The sequence below is a fragment of the Pleurodeles waltl genome, chromosome 10 (assembly GCF_031143425.1).
Source record: "Pleurodeles waltl isolate 20211129_DDA chromosome 10, aPleWal1.hap1.20221129, whole genome shotgun sequence".
Classification (NCBI taxonomy): Eukaryota; Metazoa; Chordata; class Amphibia; order Caudata; family Salamandridae; genus Pleurodeles; species Pleurodeles waltl.
This window is the reverse complement of record NC_090449.1, coordinates 14,739,666-14,765,444: the sequence shown is the minus strand read 5'-3', so window position 1 is coordinate 14,765,444 and position 25,779 is coordinate 14,739,666. Positions and strand designations below refer to the sequence as shown.

The 25,779-nt window shown below is 47.5% G+C and overlaps 1 protein-coding gene across 1 annotated transcript in view; it reads right to left on the bottom strand.

Annotated features, from left to right (window-relative positions):
* ABCD1 (ATP binding cassette subfamily D member 1) overlaps nucleotides 1-25,779 on the bottom strand; it is a 135,725-nt gene that overhangs the window by 25,334 nt on the left and 84,612 nt on the right. The window contains exons 6-7 of the mRNA XM_069209415.1: nucleotides 10,830-10,975; nucleotides 3,309-3,454 (exon numbers count right to left, since the gene is read on the bottom strand). Coding sequence (XP_069065516.1) covers nucleotides 3,309-3,454; nucleotides 10,830-10,975 — 292 coding nt within the window. The remainder of the gene's footprint in view (nucleotides 1-3,308; nucleotides 3,455-10,829; nucleotides 10,976-25,779) is intronic.

Here is a 25,779-nt window from a genome sequence, read left to right as displayed (position 1 = left end):
ACTCTGGTCAGAATATCAATCAGCATTTTTAGAGCTCTGCTCTCGATAGCACCCACTACCAGTCAAAGATCTGCTCTCGATAGCACCCACAATCACTCAAAGATCTGCTCTCGACAGCACCCACAACCACTCAAAGATCTGCTCTCGACAGCACCCACAACCACTCAAAGATCTGCTCTCGACAGCACCCACAACCACTCAAAGATCTACTCTCGACAGCACCCACAGTCACTCAAAGATCTACTCTCGACAGCACCCACAGTCACTCAAAGATCTGCTCTCGACAGCACCCACAATCGCTCAAAGATCTGCTCTCGACAGCACCCACAATCGCTCAAAGATCTGCTCTCGACAGCACCCACAATCGCTCAAAGATCTGCTCTCGACAGCACCCACAACCAGACAAAGATCTGCTCTCGATAGCACCCACAGTCGCTCAAAGATCTGCTCTCGACAGCACCCACAATCGCTCAAAGATCTGCTCTCGACAGCACCCACAATCGCTCAAAGATCTGCTCTCGACAGCACCCACAATCGCTCAAAGATCTGCTCTCGACAGCACCCACAATCGCTCAAAGATCTGCTCTCGACAGCACCCACAATCGCTCAAAGATCTGCTCTCGATAGCACCCACAATCGCTCAAAGATCTGCTCTCGACAGCACCCACAATCGCTCAAAGATCTGCTCTCGACAGCACCCACAATCGCTCAAAGATCTGCTCTCGACAGCACCCACAATCGCTCAAAGATCTGCTCTCGACAGCACCCACAATCGCTCAAAGATCTGCTCTCGACAGCACCCACAATCGCTCAAAGATCTGCTCTCGACAGCACCCACAATCGCTCAAAGATCTGCTCTCGACAGCACCCACAATCGCTCAAAGATCTGTTCTCGACAGCACCCACAATCGCTCAAAGATCTGCTCTCGACAGCACCCACAACCAGTCAAAAATCTGCTCGCGATAGCACCCACAACCAGTCAAAAATCTGCTCGCGATAGCACCCACAACCAGTCAAAAATCTGCTCTCGACAGCACCCACAACCAGTCAAAGATCTGCTCTCGACAGCACCCACAACCAGTCAGATCTGCTCTCGACAGCACCCACAACCAGTCAAAGATCTGCTCTCGACAGCACCCACAACCAGTCAAAGATCTGCTCTCGACAGCACCCACAACCAGTCAAAGATCTGCTCTCGACAGCACCCACAACCAGTCAAAGATCTGCTCTCGACAGCACCCACAACCAGTCAAAGATCTGCTCTCGACAGCACCCACAACCAGTCAAAGATCTGCTCTCGACAGCACCCACAACCAGTCAAAGATCTGCTCTCGACAGCATCCACAACCAGTCAAAGATCTGCTCTCGACAGCATCCACAACCAGTCAAAGATCTGCTCTCGATAGCACCCACAGTCACTCAAAGATCTGCTCTCGATAGCACCCAGTCACTCAAAGATCTGCTCTCGATAGCACCCACAGTCACTCAAAGATCTGCTCTCGATAGCACCCACAGTCACTCAAAGATCTGCTCTCGATAGCACCCACAGTCACTCAAAGATCTGCTCTCGATAGCACCCACAGTCACTCAAAGATCTGCTCTCGATAGCACCCACAGTCACTTAAAGATCTGCTCTCGATAGCACCCACAGTCACTCAAAGATCTGCTCTCGATAGCACCCAGTCACTCAAAGATCTGCTCTCGATAGCACCCACAGTCACTCAAAGATCTGCTCTCGATAGCACCCACAGTCACTCAAAGATCTGCTCTCGATAGCACCCACACTCTCTCACAGCTTGGCTCTTGATGCTGCAATACTCACTCAGAGCTCTGCTCCCAATACATTGACTCCCTTTCCTTTCTGCTCCTGGGATGAACCAGTCTTTCAAGAGACAAACAACCATGGACGAAAACAAAGAAATCTGAATAGAGGGTTGAAACTGAAGCAATTATTTGGTTCCAGGTAATACCACAGGTGCATAGAAAGTAAGATTAGCATTTAATGTCTGGCCCTATACACTCTATTAACTCGACATCTTGATAACAGTGGCCTACTCTAATCCAGCCAGTAGATGGCACAATATACAAAGCCTGAGAAACTTAAGTGTCAAGCTTTAAAACCTCACATTTACTCTAATGTAAGATCCCAAAGGGTCGCATCAGCGGACGCTGTTGGGGAAGTGGAATGCAAAATAAGTGATGGTAATTGTGTGAATGTACACAATGTGAAGGCAGCTGGGCTACAGAAGCCTGGATGGAGGTTTAGAGCAGAGGCCTGTAGAGGACACTATTGCAGGGAGATGGAGGTGACAGAGGAGTAAGAAGTGCACTGCACACTGAGATTTGTGAAGCTCTGTAGGGAGGAAGCAATCGTACTGTGCAGAGGAGGTGGTGCAACCCCCGGGAGCACCTAAGGGATGGAGCACGCTCGCGGGTGCATTCTTCGGGAGACCATCCGATTTCAAGCTAGGACCTACATTGCTGCCTCCCGAGATTGACTTTACTTGGTACCTTGTTTTATTTCATTGGACAGCCTTGAAAATTGCACAGCAAAAAACACTATTTTCAGATCTAAAAGAAACGATTTGGAGCATATTACCGAGGCCCTCGTAAACCTGCCTCTTGTCACACAGGCGGACTGGGAAGCAAACATCACATTTGTGTGTTCTTCCGTGAATTCTTTCCACGGCCGTTCACTGTGCTCTCAGTGGACAAGCGGTCACCAGCAGCCCGCCACATTACATAGGTCCATGCGTGATGTGTTGCTCAAGCTTTTCTTTGAATTCTGGAACTTGCAGTTTTGTTTATTTTATTAAAAAACAAGTTAAATACAAATGCATGTACTTTACGAAGTTCGTCTCAATAATCCGAATGAAGGACACATAGGGCCAGATTTAGATCTTGGTGGAGGGGTTACAAGGTGACATGTCACGTCCACCATACTAAAAGTTCCACAGGCTATAATGGAATTGTAGTACGTCAGACGGGATATCCGTCGCATTAGTGAATGAGTAACCCACTCCGTCAAGAATTAAATCTGGCCCATACTATTGAAAGAAATTACTTTTCAAACACCATGAAAAGAGGCGTGACCAGGGCCAGTGTTCAAATGACAGATCTCTGCAACTACATGTGAGCATATCACAGTCTGTAATGCATTTGTAGAGGAGAACATGCCAAAACAACGGCTAACACCCAAAGCAAATCACTGTGGCGTACAACAGTACATAATCCCTCAACGCCACAATCAGCACTTTCCATGTGAAACCCCACGTTGAAGGTGCAACCCTCATCTCACAACTCTTACCTCCCTCACGCTGCACGATGTAATTGAGGTTCACAATGTTGAGGATCTCCTCCAGCTGCCGGTCAGAGATGTTCTTTTTCCGCATGTCCTCCACGGTATCAGGGTAGATCACTTGGTCGCGCAGGTTTCCCACCGACATGTAGGGCCTTCGGGGGGGGGGGGAGGAAAAAGTCACAGGTGTCTACAGGCGAGTTCAGACCACATCAGCCTGACAAACAGCAATTCATCAAGGCCAAAAGATCCCATTGCAAGATGCATATGAAGAGTCTGAATTCTGGTGAGTCAGAATTCATTAGACAACTTCAAGGAAAGTTTTGCCCTCTGCCCCGGCTCCATAATTAAGAAACCAAGCCTATGATTGGGGGAATCTCAATGGCAACTGAGAGATGTGGGGAGGCTTTGGAGTTCCTGGCTCGCAGTGTGTGAAAACAGGATGAAAGAAACACATTTTGGGTCTAATGGTCCAGTTTACCGTCCTTGAAATACTCAAAATCTTAACACACATGCATAGCACTATACAGCTCAGGAAAGCATTTAGTTCATTATACAGGAAAAGCCTGGAACAAGTGTTTTCCTGCATAAATTCTGGGCAGCAAAATGAAGTGTTTAAAGGCGCTCACTACGCTCCTTCTCATCCCACCTTCCAGCTTGCATTTACGACCCACCTGGTCCATGTTGAAGGGAAGCCTGAATAATCTACCTGTCCACTTTCCACTGACCTCACCTCTTTCTGGACACATTCTGGATTCGTGCTGTTTTACTGTGAAACTCCTTTCCACCCAGGCTAAGGAAGTAAGGCTCTTCTGCTTCATGTACAAAAACATGTCTGCCACAGATAGGGCCTCGCTTTCCTTCCCGCTAGAAGGTGCGAAGCCTACATTCAGAAACTATAAGGTAGCACCATCTCTGGAAGAAGGAAGTTTTCCAGATGTCCCTTGTATGTTGTGGTCTGGCTGGATGTTTGACTCCTGAATGTCTTTCTGAGTCTTGGATTATTGAAGGTCTCTGACGAGATCTGGTTGGGTTTCAAATTGTACAAGGTTTCTTTCTTTGACAACCTATAATTGAGCTTCGGTTTCTGTTATCTCATGTTGATTTTTATAGCACCCCGTCACCTGTGACGGTATCCTGGGCTTGCGTTGAGGAGTTTACACGAAGAACCAGGTCTCCAGCAGCTTGAGGAAATCAAGATGCAACAAGGAGGCTTTGATGTGGTGTGGGAGGTCGTTCTGTGCTTTAGGAGTGATATCTTTCAAATCAAATCAAATCATAAATATTTATAAAGCGCGCTACTCACCCGTGCGGGTCTCAAGGCGCTAGGGGGAAGGGGTTACTGCTGCTCGAAGAGCCAGGTCTTGAGTAGTCTCCGGAAAGCGGAATGGTCCTGGGTGGTCCTGAGGATGGTGGGGAGGGAGTTCCATGTCTTGGCCGCCAGGTAGGAGAAGGACCTCCCACCCGCCGTGGTGTGGCGGATGCGAGGGACGGTGGCGAGAGCGAGGTTGGCGGAGCGAAGAGAACGGGTGGGTGTGTAGAAGCTGAGGCGGCGGTTGAGGTATTCGGGTCCCTTGTTGTGTAGGGCTTTGTGTGCGTGGGTGAGGAGTCGGAAGGTGATCCTTTTGTTGACGGGAAGCCAGTGCAGGTGTCTCAGGTGGGCGGAGATGTGGCTGTTGCGGGGTATGTTGAGGATGAGGCGGGCGGAGGCGTTTTGAATTCGTTGCAGACGTTTCTGGAGTTTAGAGGTGGTTCCTGCGTATAGGGTGTTGCCGTAGTCCAGGCAGCTCGTGACGAGGGCCACTGTCTTTCTGGTGTCAGCGGGGATCCAACGGAAGATCTTTCGGAGCATGCGGAGGGTGAGGAAGCAGGAGGATGATACGGCGTTGACTTGTTTGGTCATGGTGAGAAGTGGGTCCAAGATGAAGCAGAGGTTGCGTGTGTGGTCTGAGGGGGTCGGTGCGGTGCCAAGGGCCGTGGGCCACCAGGAGTCGTCCCAGGCGGTCGGGGTGTTTCCAAGGATGAGGACTTCCGTTTTGTCTGAGTTCAGTTTCAGACGGCTGAGTTTCATCCAATCTGCGACGTCTGAAGGTTGAAGGCATGACCTCCAGATCTGCCTTGCACATGTGTGTACATGTGCCCTTGAGAGTCTGGCTAAGCGGAGGGGTCTGGAGGGATGGTGGAACTACACGTGGTAAATTTAGGTAGGCTGGACTTATGTTGTATAGGTGTGGGTATGCGTGGGCTGGTGTATCTATCAGAAGAAACAGTAGTTCTCAAGTGTAGTGTGATGTGAGACCAATGCGATAATGTATGGTTGTGTTTTAAATTCTATAATGTTTTTTTCTTTGACAGCCTGTAATTGAATTTTGGCTTCTGTAATTCTTTCTACGATGATGCCTGGTTGGGTTTTGAATTCTGGAGAGAACATTTCAGACCTCAAAAAGCTTGTTCTCATCTTGTCACATTTGCTCTGTTTTCAGAGACAGGAGGTCAAAAGTCAGTCTGACTTTTTACAATAACTTTTCCTTCTGACTGCAGAGTTCCAGTATTTTGTAAGGGGAACTATCTGACCTGACGTACAAAGAGCTTGAAATGAAAGTCTGCAGGTACCAGGTTTTTATTAACACAACATTTAAATAAATAAGTCAACTACACAATCATTTCAAAATATATTTAAGTAGCTGTGAAAGCCCATTTTTAATAGGATGAAAACAAATCAGAACACTTTGGGGGTTATTCTAACTTTGGAGGAGGTGTTAATCCGTCCCAAAAGTGACGGAAAAGTGACAGATTTACCACCAGCCGTATTACGAGTCCATTATATCCTATGGAAATCGTAATACGGCTGGTGGTATATCCGTCACTTTACACTTTTGGGACGGATTAACACTCCTCCAAAGTTAGAATAACCCCCTTTATTTGGTGATGTGCAAATGATAAATATGTTCTCTGAAACCAGATTGTCACAGATTATTGTAAATACACTTTATAGTTTTATCACTAAGGCTGCAAGTTAGTGGGAAGGTTTTTGGACATTTCTGTTGAAGTTATCTGTCTGTAAGTGACATTGTGCTACCACATCATGCTTTAGTAATATACTGATTAAAAGTGAGAGTTTAAACAAACTGAGAAACACTCCTGTCCTGATGGCAATGCTATTAGTAAACTAAGAGGCAAGTCATGGATCACGTGTCCCCTAAACGTAGGCTAGATTTTTATTATAAATGGAGCAAACGTTTAGTCTATTTAAAACAACCAAGAGTTCTTTTTTGTCCACCAGGAATGCTGAACTCATATATAAAATATTTGCCTAGGATCACACAATTTGAGATCCGTTTACGGGTCAAGTACATTAGTTAGGTTGAGTGGATTATTGAAGTTACTCGACCTGTAGGTGTGTAGGAAAGTCCCTCTTTTTGGCACAGTTACCCCCACTTTTTGCCTGTTTATCAGTGTGCTTAGACTGTTTTCACTGGGATTCTGCTAACCAGGACCCCAGTGATTGTACTCTCTACTCTAAATTTGGTTGCTTTAGTACCCTTTCCACCTCACAATTGGCATACTTGTGTACCCCTTTAAGTCCCTAGTATATGGTACTAAGGTACCCAGGGGCACTGGTACACCAGGGGGTCCCCAACGGGCTGCACCATGTATGTATCATACCATCCAACGGAAACTATGCAAATTGTGTCTGCAGGCCTGCCATTGCAGCCTGTGTGAAAAGGTGCATGCACCCTTTCACTGCTGGTCACTGCAAGTCACCCCTATGGTAGGGTCTCCTAGCCCGGAGGGGAGGGTACAGGTCCCTGTGTGAGGGCACCCTTGCATGAGCATAGGTGCCCCTACGAACTACAGTTCAAATGCACTGGACTTCGTAAGTGAGTGGAAGCCACTTTACCCATGTACTAGCCACAGGTCACTTAGCTGTGGTCCAGCTACATAGTGGTAACTCCAAACCTAGGCATGTTTAATATCAAACATGTCAGAATCGTAACCCAATACTAATGCCAGTATCAGAAGCATGATTGCATGGGGACTCATTAGAGGACCCCCCCCCCACCCCAGTAATGATCCTACCAGTCTTCCAGGGTTTGCAGGCAGCCCATGCTGCTGCAGCCCCTTATTCATGTTTCAGCCCTCCTGCTGCTTGACCAGCTCAAGCTGGGGAAGACAGAACCCAGGATTTCCTGTCGGAGCAACACCCTCTCCCTTGGAAATAAGTGTTACAAGGCTAGTGAGGAGTAGCTTCCCCACGCCATTGGCTTGCACCAGCCCAGGGACCTCTGTTCCCTGTTCAGACACAAAAACACAAAGAAAAGGCGAGTTACCACTCCCCTTGTCCATCACCTCTCCAGGGGCGGTGCCCAGAGCTCCTCCAGGTGGCCACTCGATTCTGCCAACTTGGAAACAAGATGTGCAGAGGCCCCTGGGAGCATCTGGTGGGTCAGGACAGGTGACTGACATCACTGACTGTCTGATAGGTGGTCAACCTACAGAGTGACCAAGCCCCCTGTTAGGACTATTTAAGGACTCCCTTGCAGGTAAGTTCCCGGATTCAGCGAGCAAGACTCCACCAGGACTCCTCTACATCAATCTCTTCTGCTTCTGGCCACCAAAACCGCTGCTGGACTTCAGAGGAACCAAACAAGCCTGCAAAACCTGAGACTACCTCGCCTTGAAACATTGTTTTTTCAGCTCCTTCCATTAATTGCAACATTTCCACAGCTGTGCATCCTCTGGGGTCAGCAAGATTTTGGCTGCACCAATGGAGCAAGAGGGAATCTCCCTTAGAGTGATTGAGTCACTCCACTGCATCCACAGGCACCTAAGGCAAGGACGTCCGACTGCTGGGATCTGCTCTCCACAGGAACTGCGTGGATACTCCAACACAGGTGGTGGGTCCAGAGTGGTCGTCTTGGTCCTCTCTGCCCTCTGTCCATCTTGGGAGATGATGAGCCCTTGCCTCTCCTTGCAGGACAGTACCCCTGTGCACAGCTACTCTTGCAGCAACTAAGGCTTGTTGACTCCTGCTCCAAGGGATTTCCAGGCTCCAAGTAGCCCCAGCCTCCATCATTTCATCCTTGCAAGGTCAGTCTCGCCTCTGCTACTCCAGTGATATGGACTCCTCTCCAGAAATGCTGACTGGGCCTCACTGCAACTTGGCAGTGCCTGCTGCTAGTGGGTTGCCTGTGGGGGCTGCAACTGTTTCTGCTGACTCTCCCGACTGCTGAGTGTCAGCTCAGACTATCCTCCAAGGGTTGAGTCCCCTAGACCTTGCTGGTCCACCTCTTCGCGCAAATCAACTTCTGCCCAGATTTGCATTTGCCAAGGCTTGTTGGTGGTCCTCCTAACCACTGACCATCTGCAACCCAGCGACCGGTGTGGGACATCCGCACGCCTCCAAGGACCTCCCTGTAGCTCCTGGGCTCTACAGCTGATCATCTTCCCTAGTCAACCCGGATCCTCATACACAGAAGGGTGGGCAGTGGCTGGATTCTGTCTCCTCCTTTTTTAGGTCCTTTTCTTCCAGACTCTATGGTTGGGTTCCACCAGACTGATCCTGGTCTTGCAATCTTCCTTTTCCAAGTCCCCTTGTGAGTCTTTGGGAAGACCAGGTAATTTTCCTCTGCTCTCCTGATTGTTAGGGGTCATCTAGGTACTCACCTTTGGAGATCCCAAATTCTCCAAGCTCCCTTCTATGTATTCCACATCGTTGGGTGGGGGACCTAACTTCACACACTATTTTAGTATATGATTTGGCTCTTCCCTAGGTCCCTAAATATTTTCTGCTATCTGTTGTAATGCCTGTTGTTGTTCTATGTTAATTTCTAATACTTACCATGTATATATAGTGTGTACTTACCTCCAGTTGGAGGACTGCCTATAAGTAATCTAGTTCAGTGCTACTGCAATAAAGTACCTTTATTTTTGTAACACTGTGTGGTTCTTTCATGTGTGTAAATGCTGTGTGACTTCAGTGGTATTGCATTAGCTTTGCATGTCTCCTAGATAAGTCTTGGCTGCTCACCCACAGCTACCTCTAGAAAGCCCTGGCTCCCTAGACATGCTCTCAATTACTAATAGGAGATACCTGGACCTGGTATAGGGTGACAACACCATAGGTGTCCACCACACACCAGGCCAGATTTCTACAAGGTCTAGTAACATTTTTATGATTTTTCGAGGCCTGCCTTTGTTCGATGAGGTCTGGTTTGAGGTCTATTATGAGAAGCCCACATGGATGCTTTCCTATGTAAAAAAATGAATTAAAAAAAAAAAAAAAAACCCACACCCAGAAAACGGACTGATTGCTTCGGTTTTGGTGTTCCCTGAACATTAGACCAGTGACCTGGGCAGCAGGCCACAAATGACATCTCCCTGCTGTGGACTCGGATGATGCAACAGTAAGTACTTTTATCCTCAAAGTCTCAGCTGTATTTGAATTTCACAACAGCATACACCACTGTATTCACATTGAGTTTGCCAACTGTGGCTCTGAGCATAAAAGAAATGTTCCCTGTAATATTTACACACAGGTCTACTTTATGAACAGACATTAGCTCTGAGGTGCAGGGTGCCCGATCCCTTCCTATCTCAACAAGGTGGGACACTGGCCACAGGAGACCACCTGCTACAGCACTCTGCAAACGTCCCTCATGGAGAGCCTGTGCACTGCATTTTACATCCTCACAAGCATTTGCCAAACTTCTCGGGCCTTCTCCAGATACTGCACCCACGGTTGTCTGTTCACATTTGTCTTGCGATGTATCCTTAAATTTAAAGAGCACATAGGAGCGTTTCTGAATTGCATTAACTATATATGAGGGTAGGAATTGGAAGTCTGGGATACCTGAAAATGAGTTGGTCGGGTCCTGTACGTTTCCAGATGGACAATAAATTAAAAAAAAAAAAAAAAAAAAAATTGCTTTCATTTTAAGACTAACTATGTCCACATATGCAAGTGTATTTTTTTATTTTTTTTTTATTCAAAACATTCTGCTTCTAGGTTCAGGGAAGAATGCACGCGGGCAGTGTGCCCGAAGCTGGGCAGCTGGAGCGGATAGACCCTGGAAGCACAGCCTGTGCACCACTCACATGTGCATTTAGTTCTGGATCTCACTTCCACATATGTAAACTGTGGCATATCTCTCTCTCTCTCAATGTTGCATTCTTCTAAACAACACTATTTATGGCTATTCATCAGCACTATGATCTGCACGCCTTACCCGTCCTCAAGGGGTTAACCACAGTATTCACTGGCAGAGGTGCCTGGCGACAGGGACTCTGCAGCGGGAGCCAGCCCAGCTCCTAAACTGGAAGGGGCTTTAGAAACAACAACATATAGGTACAGGAAGTATGCCTTACACTCAATCACTAAATAGATGTTGATTAATAGAGTCAATAGTTTAGTCTATCGTGTTTGTATGGCCAAATCGGTATTTCAATGATTAAAACATCCCCTCCCCCTGCCAAGTACTGCCCTTCTCTGCCCGCACTCTGTGGTATTCGGGTGCGACCAACACTCACCTCTGCGGGATGTAGAACATGTGCTGGGGAGGGGGCTTGTACAGCACGCCCTTGTAGGCAGGCCACAACCCTCCCAGGATCCGGAAGAGGGAACTCTTGCCGCAGCCGTTGGGGCCTGTGATTAGGAGGTGCATACCTTCCTCGACCTGGAGAGAGGAAACACGAGGAGATGCTGAAATGTGAGACAGGCACCGCGATCGTGGGACGGACAGACACCGCTAGTGTGTGACTGATGCCCCTTGCACAGTTTTGAAAGCCACTGAAGACATGTCCAACATCGACCAACCACAAGCTTCAGAAAAACACTCCAATTCATTCCAACAAGGTCCTCTGTGTGCCTGTGCTTTATAAGGACTTGTGCCCTGAATGCGTGGCCTCTTCTTGAGCGAACCAACATGCCACGCTTCGACACACGTGGGTATCGTAAGGAAATGAGTTACCTACCTGTAACTATAAGGAAAATGTCACTTACCCAGTGTACATCTGTTCGTGGCATTAGTCGCTGCAGATTCACATGCTGTGCATAGTCCGCCGTCTGGTGTTGGGTCGGAGTGTTACAAGTTGTTTTTCTTCGAAGAAGTCTTTTCGAGTCACGAGACTGAGGGACTCCTCCCACTTTGGTTCCATTGCGCATGGGCGTCGACTCCATCTTAGATTGTTTTCCCCGCAGAGGGTGAGGTAGGAGTTGTGTATGCTAATAATAGTGCCCATGCAATGGAATAAATACGTATGTACAAAATGAAGGTTTAATGTAATATATTTACAAATGTACAAATGTTCAAGATCTACTTCTAAACGGCTACAGGCTCCCGGGGAGGAGGGTGGGTGCATGTGAATCTGCAGCGACTAATGCCACGAACAGATGTACACTGGGTAAGTGACATTTTCCGTTCGGTGGCATGTGTAGCTGCAGATACACATGCTGTGCATAGACTAGTAAGCAGTTATCTCCCCAAAAGCGGTGGTTCAGCCTGTAGGAGTGGAAGTAGTTTGAAATAAAGTTCTTAGTACGGCTTGACCTACTGTGGCCTGTTGTGCAGTTAGCACATCTACACAGTAGTGTTTAGTAAATGTATGAGGCGTAGACCATGTTGCTGCCTTACATATTTCGATCATTGGAATATTTCCGAGAAAGGCCATAGTAGCACCTTTCTTTCTGGTTGAGTGTGCCTTTGGTGTAATAGGCAGTTCTCTTTTTGCTTTAAGATAGCAGGTTTGGATGCACTTTACTATCCATCTGGCGATACCTTGTTTTGAAATTGGATTTCCTGTATGAGGTTTTTGAAAGGCAATAAACAGTTGATTTGTCTTCCTAATTTCTTTTGTCCTGTCAATGTAGTACATTAGCGCTCTTTTGATGTCTAATGTATGTAGTGCTCTTTCAGCTATTGAATCTGGCTGTGGGAAGAACACTGGTAATTCCACCGTTTGGTTTAAGTGGAATGGTGAGATAACCTTTGGTAAGAATTTTGGATTTGTTCTTAGAACGACCTTATGTTTGTGTATTTGAATAAATGGTTCTTGTATGGTAAACGCCTGTATTTCACTTACTCTTCTTAGAGATGTGATGGCAATGAGAAATGCAACTTTCCACGTTAAGTATTGCATTTCACAAGAATGCATGGGTTCGAAAGGTGGACCCATGAGCCTTGTCAAGACAATGTTGAGGTTCCATGAAGGAACAGGTGGTGTCCTTGGTGGTATAATTTTCTTTAGGCCCTCCATAAACGCTTTAATGACAGGTATTCTAAATAGGGAAGTTGAATGAGTAATCTGCAGGTAAGCAGATATTGCTGCGAGATGTATTTTTATGGAAGAGAAAGCTAGATTTGATTTTTGTAAATGTAGTAAATATCCTACTACATTTTTTGGAGATGCATGCAATGGTTGGACTTGATTATTATGGCAGTAACAAACAAATCTTTTCCATTTACTTGCATAGCAGTGTCTAGTGGATGGTCTTCTAGCTTGTTTTATGACCTCCATACACTCTTGTGTAAGGTTTAAGTGTCCAAATTCTAGGATTTCAGGAGCCAAATTGCTAGATTCAGCGATGCTGGGTTTGGATGCCTGATCTGTTGTTTGTGTTGTGTTAACAGATCTGGCCTGTTGGGTAGTTTGACATGAGGTACTACTGACAGGTCTAGTAGTGTGGTATACCAAGGTTGTCTTGCCCATGTTGGTGCTATTAGTATGAGTTTGTTTTGACTCAATCTGTTTACTAGATATGGAAGGAGAGGGAGAGGGGGAAAAGCGTACGCAAATATCCCTGACCAATTCATTCATAGAGCATTCCCTTGAGATTCGCGTTGTGGGTACCTAGATGCGAAGTTTTGGCATTTTGCGTTTTCTTTTATTGCAAATAGATCTATTTGAGGTGTTCCCCAAATTTGGAAGTAAGTGTTCAGGATTTGGGGGTGAATTTCCCATTCGTGGACCTGTTGGTGATCCCGAGAGAGATTGTCTGCTAGCTGGTTCTGGATCCCTGGAATAAACTGTGCTATTAGGCGAATATGGTTGTGAATTGCCCAATGCCATATTTTTTGTGTTAGGAGACACAACTGTGTCGAGTGTGTTCCCCCCGTTTGTTTAAATAATACATTGTCGTCATGTTGTCTGTTTTGACAAGAATGTATTTGTGGGTTATCATTGGTTGGAATGCTTTCAACGCTAGAAATACTGCTAACAATTCTAGGTGATTTATATGAAACTTTCTTTGATGTACGTCCCATTGTCCTTGTATGCTGTGTTGATTGAGGTGTGCTCCCCACCCTGTCATGGAAGCATCTGTTGTTATCACGTATTGTGGCACTGGGTCTTGGAAAGGCCGCCCTTTGTTTAAATTTGTACTGTTCCACCATAGAAGCGAGAGGTATGTTTGGCGGTCTATCAACACCAGATCTAGAAGTTGACCCTGTGCATGTGACCATTGTGATGCTAGGCACTGTTGTAAGGGCCGCATGTGCAATCTTGCGTTTGGGACAATGGCTATGCATGAGGACATCATGCCTAGGAGTTTTAATACCATCTTTGCGTGTATCTTTTGTGTTGGATACATAGCTTGTATCACCTTGTGAAAATTTTGAACCCTTTGTGGACTTGGAGTGGCTATCCCTTTTGTTGTGTTGATTGTCGTTCCTAAGTATTGCTGTGTTTGACGAGACAAAAGGTGGGACTTTGCATAGTTGATGGAGAAACCTAGTTTGTAAAGGGTTTGTATAACATAATCTGTGTGGTGTGAACACTTTGTTAGCGAGTTGGTTTTGATTAACCAATCGTCTAGGTACGGAAACACGTGTATTTGCTGCCTCCTGATATGTGCAGCTACTACTGCTAGACATTTTGTAAAGACTCTTGGTGCTGTTGTTATTCCGAATGGCAACACTTTGAATTGGTATTGTATTCCTTTGAATACGAACCTTAGGTATTTCCTGTGCGAGGGATGTATTGGTATATGGAAATACGCGTCTTTTAGATCTAACGTTGTCATGTAATCTTGCTGTTTCAGTAGTGGTATTACGTCTTGTAACGTGACCATGTGAAAGTGGTCTGATTTGATGTAGGTGTTTAGTGTTCTGAGATCTAATATTGGCCTCAGAGTTTTGTCCTTTTTTGGTATTAGAAAGTACAGTGAGTAAACTCCTGTATTCTTTTGTGTTTTTGGTACTAATTCTATTGCGTCTTTTTGCAGTAATGCTTGAACTTCTAGTCCTAGAAGGTCTATATGCTGTTTTGACATATTGTGTGTTTTCGGTGGGACATTTGGAGGGAGTTGGAGAAATTCTATGCAATAACCATGTTGGATAATTGCTAAGACCCAAGTGTCTGTTGTTATTTCTTCCTATGATTTGTGGAACTGGCTTAGTCTTCCCCCCCACTGGTGTTGTGTGAAGGGGTTGTGTGACCTGTGAGTCACTGTTTATTTGGAGTGGCTTTTGGACCTTGAAAATTCCCCGGTTTCTTGGGAATTGGCCCCCTCTGTATTGGCCCCGAAAGCCACCCCTTTGATATTGTCCCTGGTAGGGAGGTGGTCTTGATTGTGAGGTGCTGGCTTCTGTGGCTTGACCTCGAAACCCTCCTCTGAAAGTAGTTTTGCGAAATGTGCCAAATGTGCCTCTGCCCTGCGGGGAATAGAGTGCGCCCATGGCTTTAGCTGTGTCAGTGTCCTTTTTTAATTTTTCAATTGCAGTGTCCACTTCTGGGCCAAACAATTGCTATTCATTGAACAGCATATTGAGCACTGCCTGCTGTATCTCAGGTTTGAAGCCGGATGTGCGCAACCATGCGTGCCTCCTTATTGTTACAGCAGTATTTATTGTTCTTGCAGCTGTATCTGCTGCATCCATAGAAGAACGGATTTGGTTGTTGGATATATTCTGTCCCTCTTCAACCACTTGTTTTGCCCGTTGCTGGAATTCTTTGGGGAGGTGCTCGATGAGATGCTGCATCTCGTCCCAATGGGCTCTGTCATATCGCGCTAGGAGTGCTTGCGAGTTGGCGATGCGCCACTGATTTGCAGCTTGTACTGCAACCCTTTTCCCGGCTGCATCAAACTTGCGGCTCTCCTTGTCTGGAGGTGGTGCGTCGCCTGATGTCTGCGAGTTGGCTCTTTTACGAGCTGCTCCTACGACTACTGAATCTGGTGTCAGTTGTGATGTAATAAAAGCAGGGTCTGTGGGCGGTGCCTTGTATTTCTTCTCCACCCTTGGAGTTATTGCTCTGCTTTTAACTGGCTCCTTAAAAATCTGTTTAGCGTGCCTTAGCATTCCCGGGAGCATAGGAAGGTTTTGATAATTGCTATGGGTGGAGGACAGGGTGTTAAAGAGGAAGTCATCCTCGATAGGCTCTGAATGTAGCAATACATTATGAAACTCTGCTGCCCTAGCTACCACCTGTGCATATGCTGTACTGTCCTCAGGTGGTGAGGGCTTAGTGGGGTACGACTCAGGGCTTTTGTCCGATACTGGAGCGTCATAGAGATCCCATGCGTCCTGATCATCTTGGCTCATGGTGGTATGTGCTGGTGATTGTGGCGGAGTCTGTGCCGGCGATATATGAGTTGCCGGTGGTGGAGAGGGTGGTGGAGTTACCTTCTTTACCACTTTTGCTTGTGGTGTCTTTTCTTGTTGTTGGAAATCTAGTTTCCTTTTTCTTCTGATTTGGGGGGGGCGGGGGGGGGTGGAAGAGTGCTGATCTTCCCTGTACCACTTTGTATAAAGATCCGCTTTTGTGTGTGATCTACATCCGTTGTTTGTAATTCCTCCTCAAATCTGTGTCTTTGTAGTTGGGAGGACAGTGATTGTTCCTCTGAGTAGGAACTGGCTTTCGGTTTGGTTGCTGGGCGTTTTCGGCTCCGACGAGATCTTTCTCTTTTTCGGTGTCGTACCCTCTCGGTGCCGAGCAGCTTCGGTGCCGCTGTCTCGGTGCCGAGCAGCCTCGGTGCCGCTGTCTCGGTGCCGAGCAGCCTCGGTGCCGCTGTCTCGGTGCCGAGCAGCCTCGGTGCCGCTGTCTCGGTGCCGAGCAGCCTCGGTGCCGCTGTCTCGGTGCCGAGCAGCCTCGGTGCCGCTGTCTCGGTGCCGAGCAGCCTCGGTGCCGCTGTCTCGGTGCCGAGCAGCCTCGGTGCCGCTGTCTCGGTGTCGACCCTTTTGTGCGGCACTTTCTCGGTCCCGAGATTGCTGCGTGCCTGTGTCTCGACCTGAGTCGGACGATCTCGGCACCAGCTTGCCCTTTTTCGGTGCCGATGGACGGCCAACTACTTTATGGGTTGAGACATGGCCTATTGGCAGTGGCGTCCCCTGGGCTTTGTCTGTTTTTTCGTGTGTTCTTTCTTTCGACGTCTTACTCACGGTTGGTTGCTCGTCGACGTCGAATTCTTTGGAATCCGAATTGCGGATGGAGAAAGTTTCTTCTTCTTCTTCCTCCTCGAACCCTTGTTGTCCTGTCGGCGTGGAAGCCATCTGTAACCTCCTGGCTCTTCGGTCCCTAAGCGTTTTTCTCGACCGAAACTCGCGACAGGCCTCACACGACTCTTCCTTGTGCTCGGGGGACAGGCACAAGTTACAGACCAAATGTTGGTCTGTATAAGGATATTTACTGTGGCATTTAGGACAGAATCGGAACGGGGTCCGTTCCATCAGTCTCGATGTTGCACACGGTCGGGCCGACCAGGCCCCGACGGGGGATCGAAAATACCCCAAAGGGTTACCGGAGCTCTTTAAGGCTCGGTGTCGATTTGCCCTAACTATCCCGATTCCGAACGAAACAATACCGACGAATTTTCCGTTGATTCTGACTAACTTTCCGACCCGAAACACGGAGCGAAAAGGAACACGTCCGAACCCGATGGCGGAAAAAAAACAATCTAAGATGGAGTCGACGCCCATGCGCAATGGAACCAAAGTGGGAGGAGTCCCTCGGTCTCGTGACTCGAAAAGACTTCTTCAAAGAAAAACAACTTGTAACACTCCGACCCAACACCAGACGGCGGACTATGCACAGCATGTGTATCTGCAGCTACACATGCCACCAAACCTATAGTTCTCCAGTATTGGAATCTTTCATAGATTCACATGCTTGAATCATTCCCCGTCGTCAAGATGGGAGTCCCCGGTACCTTAGAAAGGACAATGTCCCCAAAGACATAACAGCAATAACTTACAGCTCTACTTTTAAGTAATCTATCCAAGTCCTTATGTAAAAAGGACCAAACTGCAGTGTTAACCAATCAGATAACCCCACCCTCTAGAACCCTCGTGAGAGAAGCTCCAGTACCTCAGATTTTCTAAGCACTAGTGCGTATCATAAAAAAGTTGATCGAGAAAGTAAAGAAAAGTGAGCTTCCCCGGGGAGGTGGGTGGGTCGCATGTGAATCTATGAAAGATTCCAATACTGGATAACTATAGTTACAGATAATTAACTCATTTCCTTACTCCAGTATTGGAACTTTCATAGATTCACATGCTGGAATCAGACTATAAAGCAGTAATTACAGCACATTGCATTGACAATAAATCGTTGTAATTACTGACAGATAGCTATCTTAACTGAGAAGGCTTAATAGTATTCTAACATGTAAAAATGCTGTTACTTATGAGCATAATATTCATGTCCGGCAACAACTCTATCTACAAAGTACAACTATTAAAATATGCAATGTGCAGTACTAGAAAAGAAGGATGGATGGAGGTAGAGCTAGCGCACCGTTACTGGAACAGATGCCTCCGGACCTCCAGTCCTACCGTTACATCTCCTCGAGGTATGGCATCCAGACAGCAGTGTCTTGTAAATGTGTTTGTACTTTTCCAGGTGGCCGCTCTGCAAATGTCTTGTAGGGGTACACCTGTGAAAAGTGCCATCAATGTTGAGACAGATCTTGTGGAATGTGCCCGTACTGAGGATAGTAAAGGCTCACAGCTGCTTGGTGACAAAACTTTATAGCAACTACTATCCATCTAGCTGTTCCTTGTTTCGAAAGGGCTTGGCCCTTTCGCGGGGTGCTATAAGCGACAAATAACGGTTTTGACTTGCCAAAATGGTTGGTTTCCTCCAAATACAACTTAATATTCCCTTTGATGTCTAACTAATGAAGAGCCCTTTCTGCCAGAAATGATGAATTTAGGAAGAAAGACTTCAAGACCAAAGGCTCGTTAATGTGAAAGTCTGATGGAACTTTTGGAACACATTTTGGGAAGTATCACTGTCATGCTTAAATTGAAGGAAAGGCTCTTGAACGGTTAGAGCCTGGATTTCGCTGATGCGTCTAGTAAACGTAAGGACCATCAGAAGAGCTACTTTCCACGATAAGTATTTCAATTCCAATTTGTGAATGAGTTCAAATGGATGTCTCATAAGCTGAGCTAGAACCGTGTTGAGTTGCCAGGAGGTCTTACTGGCGGAAAAACTCTAAAGAGTCCTTTTAGAAATGGTTTTATCAACCTTGAGGACCATAAAGACGGAGATGTCGGGGAACGTCTGAAACGAGATATGTCCGCCAAGTGCACTCTGATGGATGCATGAGCTAACACAGTTAATGCCAGATGGAGGAGATAGGGGAATATCTCCTCTGGGGGCGACAATAGTGGATCAATCTGTTCTTACTGATACCATTAACAAAACCTTTTCCATTTCAGAGAGTATGATTTGTTTGTGCTATCCGCTGTGGCCTTTGAAAGTATTCTCGTACATTAGGGGTAAATGGGCAAACTCATCGTCTTCAGGAGCCAAGCTGATAACTTTAGTGAGCTGGGGTCCGGATGCAAGACTTGAACCTCGTTCCTTGTCAGGAGCTGTGGAGAGACTGTCAGTGGAATGCGGTCTTTCTCTGAAAAGAGGAGCAGTTACGAAAACCAATGTTGGCAAGGCCAATATGGAGCTATCAGGATTAGTCTGCAACGTTCTCTTGATGTTGCAGACTAATCTCTTGAAATCAGGGGAATAGATGGAAAAGCGTAGGCAAATATTCCGTACCATGCCATCGAAAAGGCATTCCCCCAACAAGGCCAGATGGTGATCCCAGCTTGCATAAAAATGGCATTTGGTGTTCTACGGAGTTACGAAGAGATCTAGGTTGGGCTTTCCCCATTTCTTAAAGACCTGGTTGAGCGCCTCTTGGTTCAGCACCCATTCGTGACAGGAGGATGTTAGTCTGCTGAGGGCATCAATATCTGCCCATAATTGCCTGTCGTATCTGCCCAAAATTGCCAAAGAGTACGCTGCTCTCACTATAAGCGCTGACAGAGGAAAACTGCTTCCTAATGTTGTCCAGCCTTCTACCTTCCTTGTCTGGGAGCGCTGAAATTGGCGTTGATGGATTCTTTGAACGCCTCTGTGCTGCCTGGGTTATGACTGAGCCTGGCTTCGGGTGGCCAATGAGACAAGTTGGAGTATCTTCTGGAGCCTTATACTTTTTGTCAAACCTTGCTAAGACTGCCATCACCGTAGCTGGGTTTTTCATTACTTTCAGACCTTCCTCCCAGATGTAATTTACTACGGGTATGGAGTGTATACTCTTTTGAAAGGGCTCCTTAAAATCGTATAGGAAGCAGTCCATTTGCTTAGATGGCACAGGCAGCATGAATCTCTTTGCCGCCCTTTCAAGTAGATTATGGAAACCCCCAATGTCTCCTGGGGGTAAATCCACCGGAGTAGGCAATGGAGATAATGGGGTTGGTAATATATAGTTGTCCCAATCAGATTGCGTGTCCCGGAGCTCCTCTTCCTCTCTCCCCTCATCCTAGGAGTCTGTAACTTGCATAAAAGGTTCTCTGCTGGGTGTACTCCTCGCCAATCTAGGCGACAACATAGGTTGTGGTACTGGGGTGGAAGGTATCGACGGTGGGGGTTCCGTTGGGATTTTCTCTGACTGTGGTGCCAACGAAAACCTTTTTTTGTAGTCTGACAACATAAGCTGGAGATCAGAGATAAGGGAACTTGGCATACACACCATATATCCTCTGGCACACCTTATTGGTCTCTCTGAGGAAAATAATACAGCTTGTAATATTCTTCATCATCTTGGCACTTAACATGGAGCTGGGAAGGACTATGAGCTGCCCCAAACGGCCCATCATCATCCGAATCCTCCTCCAGTAAATGGGCCGGAAGTAAAGGTATGACCTTACTTGGAGATGTGGCATGCGGAGTTATATCCCCTTTTCCAGTCAAGGCCTGAATCTTTCTCCTCATCGACAGTGTCGACAACGGTGCCGTTGATGAGGTCGTAGACAAAGTCGTTTCAATCTGCGAAGGTCTGCCTCTGGTCTCCGTCGACTGTGTCGTCAACAATGCTGTCGTCACCGGAATCTTCGTCATCTATGGTATAGACGGCGGCGTCAATCCACGACATCCTTATCTTCAACGTTGACGGTCTGGACTTAACATTGATGGAGACTTAGTCGACGAGCAGGAAGCAATAGTCGATAGGCTGGTAATCGTGGACGTTGTAGTCGCTGATACAGCCGCCGTATATATTCTCGTCGACTACGATGACTTTGTTGATAGTAGGGTCGTCGTCGACATTCTGTCATCCAGGGCTCAAGAAGGCTTTTTAAAGGCAGTAATCATTTTCAGTTGAGGCGTGAAAGGCTCTGAAGAAGGTTTAGACACCTGAAGTTGAAGGCCGGTGTTTAGACTTTGATGAAGATTTTCTCTCATGAGGTGATGTCAACACACTGCGGCCTTCACCAGACCCCGGATAGGTCATTTTAAAAGCTTTTGAGGGTTGCCCTGAACCCTTTTCAGAGTGAGGCAATCTTTTCCCCTTTTGGGACTTTTTAGAAGACCAGGAAGATTCCTCACTGTCAGAATCCGAGACCGGGTTCTTCCTTGTTTTAAGCTTTTGGAGCCATATGACCCTCTTCCCTCTCTATCCTTTAGAGTTTTTTAGGAAAAGGTATGACATACCTTGTATTCAGCAGCAGAATAGGAATCAGGATAGAGGCAGTATATACAGTCTCTATGTGGAGTCTTTTCTTTCCACATGCACTGCAGGCCCTGAAGAGACTTTTCCTCTCTCTGTCAGACATTATGCTGATAATGTCAGGCTCCAGATATGCGGAGTGTGAACAGGAAACAAGATAATAAACCCAGATGTAGTGGCAAAATCTACTTCAACAGGAAAAAAATGGGAAGATCTCAGTGGAGACGCCCTACCACGACGTGCGGTAGAAAAATCTGAGGACCTGGAGCTTCTCTCAGGAGGGATCTAGAGGGTGGAGTTATCGGATTGGTTAATGCTGGCAGTTTGGTCCTTTTTACATAAGGACTTGGATAGAGTACTTAAAAGTAGAGCTGTAAGTTATTGCTGTTATGTCTTTGGGGACATTGTCTTTTCTAAGGTACCGGGGACTCCCATCCCGACGACGGGGAATGATTCAAGCATGTGAATCTATGAAAGTTCCAATACCAGAGTAAGCAGGGGCATCGGTCAGAATGGTGTTACCAGATCCTCATTAACATACATGGCACATGATGTGAGCGCCCGGGTGGTAGGAGGAGACAGCAGAACATACATGACAAAGGTATGCCATGTGCACCAGAGCTACTGGTGGTTCATAACTTTCTGGATCATGGCAATATCCTCCCGCTATCCTCTCCGGTCTCCAACGCAGGGGAGCAGAGTCCACCAGGCTCTGCAACACCCATGTTCTTTTCCTGCAATTGTGACCACACAAGGAGAAACATTCCGGACTAGAAGAAGTCTGATGGCGTCACCCGCGAACAGCCCAGGCCTAACCTCCCTTCCAAACTGAGAAGACTTCAAACAAAGCTTACCTCTTGGAGGTGGAAGGGGCAGGGCCCTGTCTTTCTAGTCATCAAGCAAGAGACTGCAGCACTGGCTAGACAGAGTCCAGGGCAGACATGCACCCTAGGACAGGGCGACCACCGGACCAGTGGTGTTCCATGCCAGACCACACATTGATGCCAAGCCCATGTGGGGTACCATAGCCCCTGATACACAGGCACACCTGGACATAGAACTACCCTCATCTGTAAGATGGGGTGATTGACCCCAAGTTCCTGTTAGTGGTGCATCCTCGCTGCACACCTCCCACAACTAAACATGATGTCCTCAGGCTGCCGTTTCTCCAGAAGTATAGTTCACAATTTACAACTTCTTCTGTAAATTATTTTCGGGCTGCACATGAAGTAAAGCTGTATTTACACTGCACAACATGCAAAGCTCTCGTTATCACAGGCACATATGTAACCTCAAATAAGTCATCTCAGAATCCTGTGAATGCAGTGGCTGAGGGATTGGTGTAGAGTAATTTCTCTGCAAGGGCCTCCTGTGGCACCATCAGGCTAGCATCTGATCAAAAACAGCTCTCCGGTGAAGGTTGGAAAGGATTTAACAAGATAATGCCTGCCATACAACTAAACGAGACTGGGTACAAAGCAGGCACTGTAACCTTCCCCCTGATGTATTATAGGTATGCTCTGCTTACACCTCCAACTGTTCCCTCGTTCATAGGTCACCAAACGTATTCCCTCAATTCTTACACTATACGTTATGCTCGCCATTCACTGCTAAAGCTGTTCCTTTGTTCACAGGGCACCACACTTGCACCCCCAGTTCTCATACCGTACGTTGTGCTCTTTACTCACAACTGCAGCTGTTCCCTCATTCATAGCACACCTCACCTACACCCCCAGTTCTCGCATCATACATTGTGCTCTTCAGTCTTGGCTCCCGCAGTTCCCTCGTTCACAGGGCACCACACTTGCACTCCCTCTTCTTGCACCGTACATAGTGCACTTCAATCACAGATCCAGCTGATTCCTTGTTCATAGGGCACCACGCCTACACCCCCAGTTCTCGCACCATACTTGGTGTATTCACTCATGGCTCCAGCTCTTTTCCTAGTTCATAAGGCACCACATTGCTGCCTAGTGTACTCTATGTTCAGTGTACGACGGAAGCTTGCAAATGCTCATTGATGTTCACCCTGTTCACTGCATGAGGGAAGCTTGCACTTCTGCCCGATGGTCTCCATGTTCAGTCTATGACGGAAGCTTGCACTACTGCTGCCTGATATACTTTATATACAGTGTGCGAAGGAAGCTTGCACTGCTGTAGCCTGATGTACTCCATATTCAGTGTACGGGGGAAGTTGCACTGCTGCTGCCTGTGCTGTACCTGTTGTGTATGTGAGTGAGGCTTGCACTGCTGCTCTCTGTGCTGTACCTGTTCTGTGTGAGAGTGAGGCTTGCACTGCTGCTGGCTGTGCTGTACCTGTTCTGTATGTGAGTGAGGCTTGCACTGCTGCGGACTGTGCTGTACCTGTTCTGTATGTGAGGGACTGAGGCTTGCACTGCTGCTGTCTGTGCTGTGTGTGAGTGAGGCTTGCACTACTGTGTGCTCTACCTGTTGTGTGTGAGTGAGGCTTGCACTGCTGCTGTCTGTGCTGTACCTGTTGTGTATGTGAGTGACGCTTGCACTGCTGCTGTCTGTGCTGTAGCTGTTCTGTGTGTGAGTGAAGCTTGCACTGCTGCTGTCTGTGCTGTACCTGTTCTGTGTGAGTGACGCTTGCACTGCTGCTGTCTGTGCTGTACCTGTTCTGTATGTGAGTGAGGCTTGCACTGCTGCGGTCTGTGCTGTACCTGTTCTGTATGTGAGGGAGTGAGGCTTGCACTGCTGCTGTCTGTGCTGTGTGTGAGTGAGGCTTGCACTACTGTGTGCTCTACCTGTTGTGTGTGAGTGAGGCTTGCACTGCTGCTGTCTGTGCTGTACACCTGTTCTGTATGTGAGCGAGGCTTGCACTGCTGCTGTCTGTGCTGTAGCTTTTGTGTGAGTGAAGCTTGCACTGCTGCTGTCTGTGCTGTACCTGTTCTGTGTGTGAGTGAAGCTTGCACTGCTGCGGTCTGTGCTGTACCTCTTCTGTGTGTGAGTGAAGCTTGCACTGCTGCTGTGTGCTGTACCTCTTCTGTGTGTGTGAAGCTTGCACTGCTGCTGGCTGTGCTGTACCTGTTCTGTGTGTCAGCGAGGCTTGCACTGCTGTCTGTGCTGTACCTGTTGTGTGTGAGTGAGGCTTGCACTGCTGCTGTCTGTGCTGTACCTGTTGTGTGTGAGTGAAGCTTGCACTGTTGCTGTCTGTGCTGTACCTGTTGTGTGTGTGAGTGAGGCTTGCACTGCTGCTGGCTGTGCTGTACCTGTTGTGTATGTGAGCGAGGCTTGCACTGCTGCTGTAGCTTTTGTGTGAGTGACGCTTCCACTGCTGCTGTCTGTGCTGTACCTGTTCTGTGTGTGAGTGAAGCGTGCAGTGCTGCTGCCTGTGCTGTACCTGTTCTGTGTGTGAGTGAGGCTTGCACTGCTGTCTGTGCTGTACCTGTTCTGTGTGAGAGTGAGGCTTGCACTGCTGCTGGCTGTGCTGTACCTGTTCTGTATGTGAGTGAGTGAGGCTTGCACTGCTGCTGTCTGTGCTGTGTGTGAGTGAGGCTTGCACTACTGTGTGCTATACCTGTTGTGTGTGAGTGAGGCTTGCACTGCTGCTGTCTGTGCTGTACCTGTTGTGTATGTGAGTGAGGCTTGCACTGCTGCTGTCTGTGCTGTAGCTTTTGTGTGAGTGACGCTTGCACTGCTGCTGTCTGTGCTGTACCTGTTCTGTATGTGAGTGAGGCTTGCACTGCTGCTGTCTGTGCTGTACCTGTTCTGTGAGTCAGCGAGCCTTGCACCGATGTCTGCTGTACCTCTTCTGTGTGTGAGTGAAGCTTGCACTGCTGCTGTCTGTGCTTTACACCTGTTCTGTATGTGAGTGAGGCTTGCACTGTTGCTGTCTGTGCTGTACCTGTTGTGTGTGAACGAGGCTTGCACTGCTGTTGTCTGTGCTGTAGCTTTCATGTGAGTGAAGCTTGCATTGCTGCCGTCTGTGCTGTACCTGTTCTGTATGTGAGTGAAGCTTCAACTGCTGCGGTCTGTGCTGTGTGTGAGTGAGGCTTGCACTACTGTGTGCTGTACCTGTTGTGTGTGAGTGAAGCTTGCACTGCTGCTGGCTCTGCTGTACCTGTTCTGCGTGTGTGTGACGCTTGCACTGCTACTGTCTGTGCTGTACCTGTTGTGTGTGAGTGAGGCTTGCACTGCTGTCTGTGCTGTACCTGTTCTGTGTGTGAGTGAAGCTTGCACTGCTGCTGTCTGTGCTGTACCTGTTCTGTGTGTGAGTGAGGCTTGCACTGCTGCTGTCTGTGCTGTACCTGTTCTGTGTGTGAGTGAAGCTTGCACTGCTGCTGTCTGGGCTGTACCTGCTCTGTGTGTGAGTGAGGCTTGCACTGCTGCTGTCTGTGCTGTACCTGTTCTGTGTGTGAGTGAAGCGTGCACTGCTGCTGTCTGTGCTGTAGCTTTTGTGTGAGTGAGGCTTGCACTGCTGCTGTCTGTGCTGTAGCTTTTGTGTGAGTGAGGCTTGCACTGCTGCTGTCTGTGCTGTACCTGTTCTGTGTGTGAGTGACGCTTGCACTG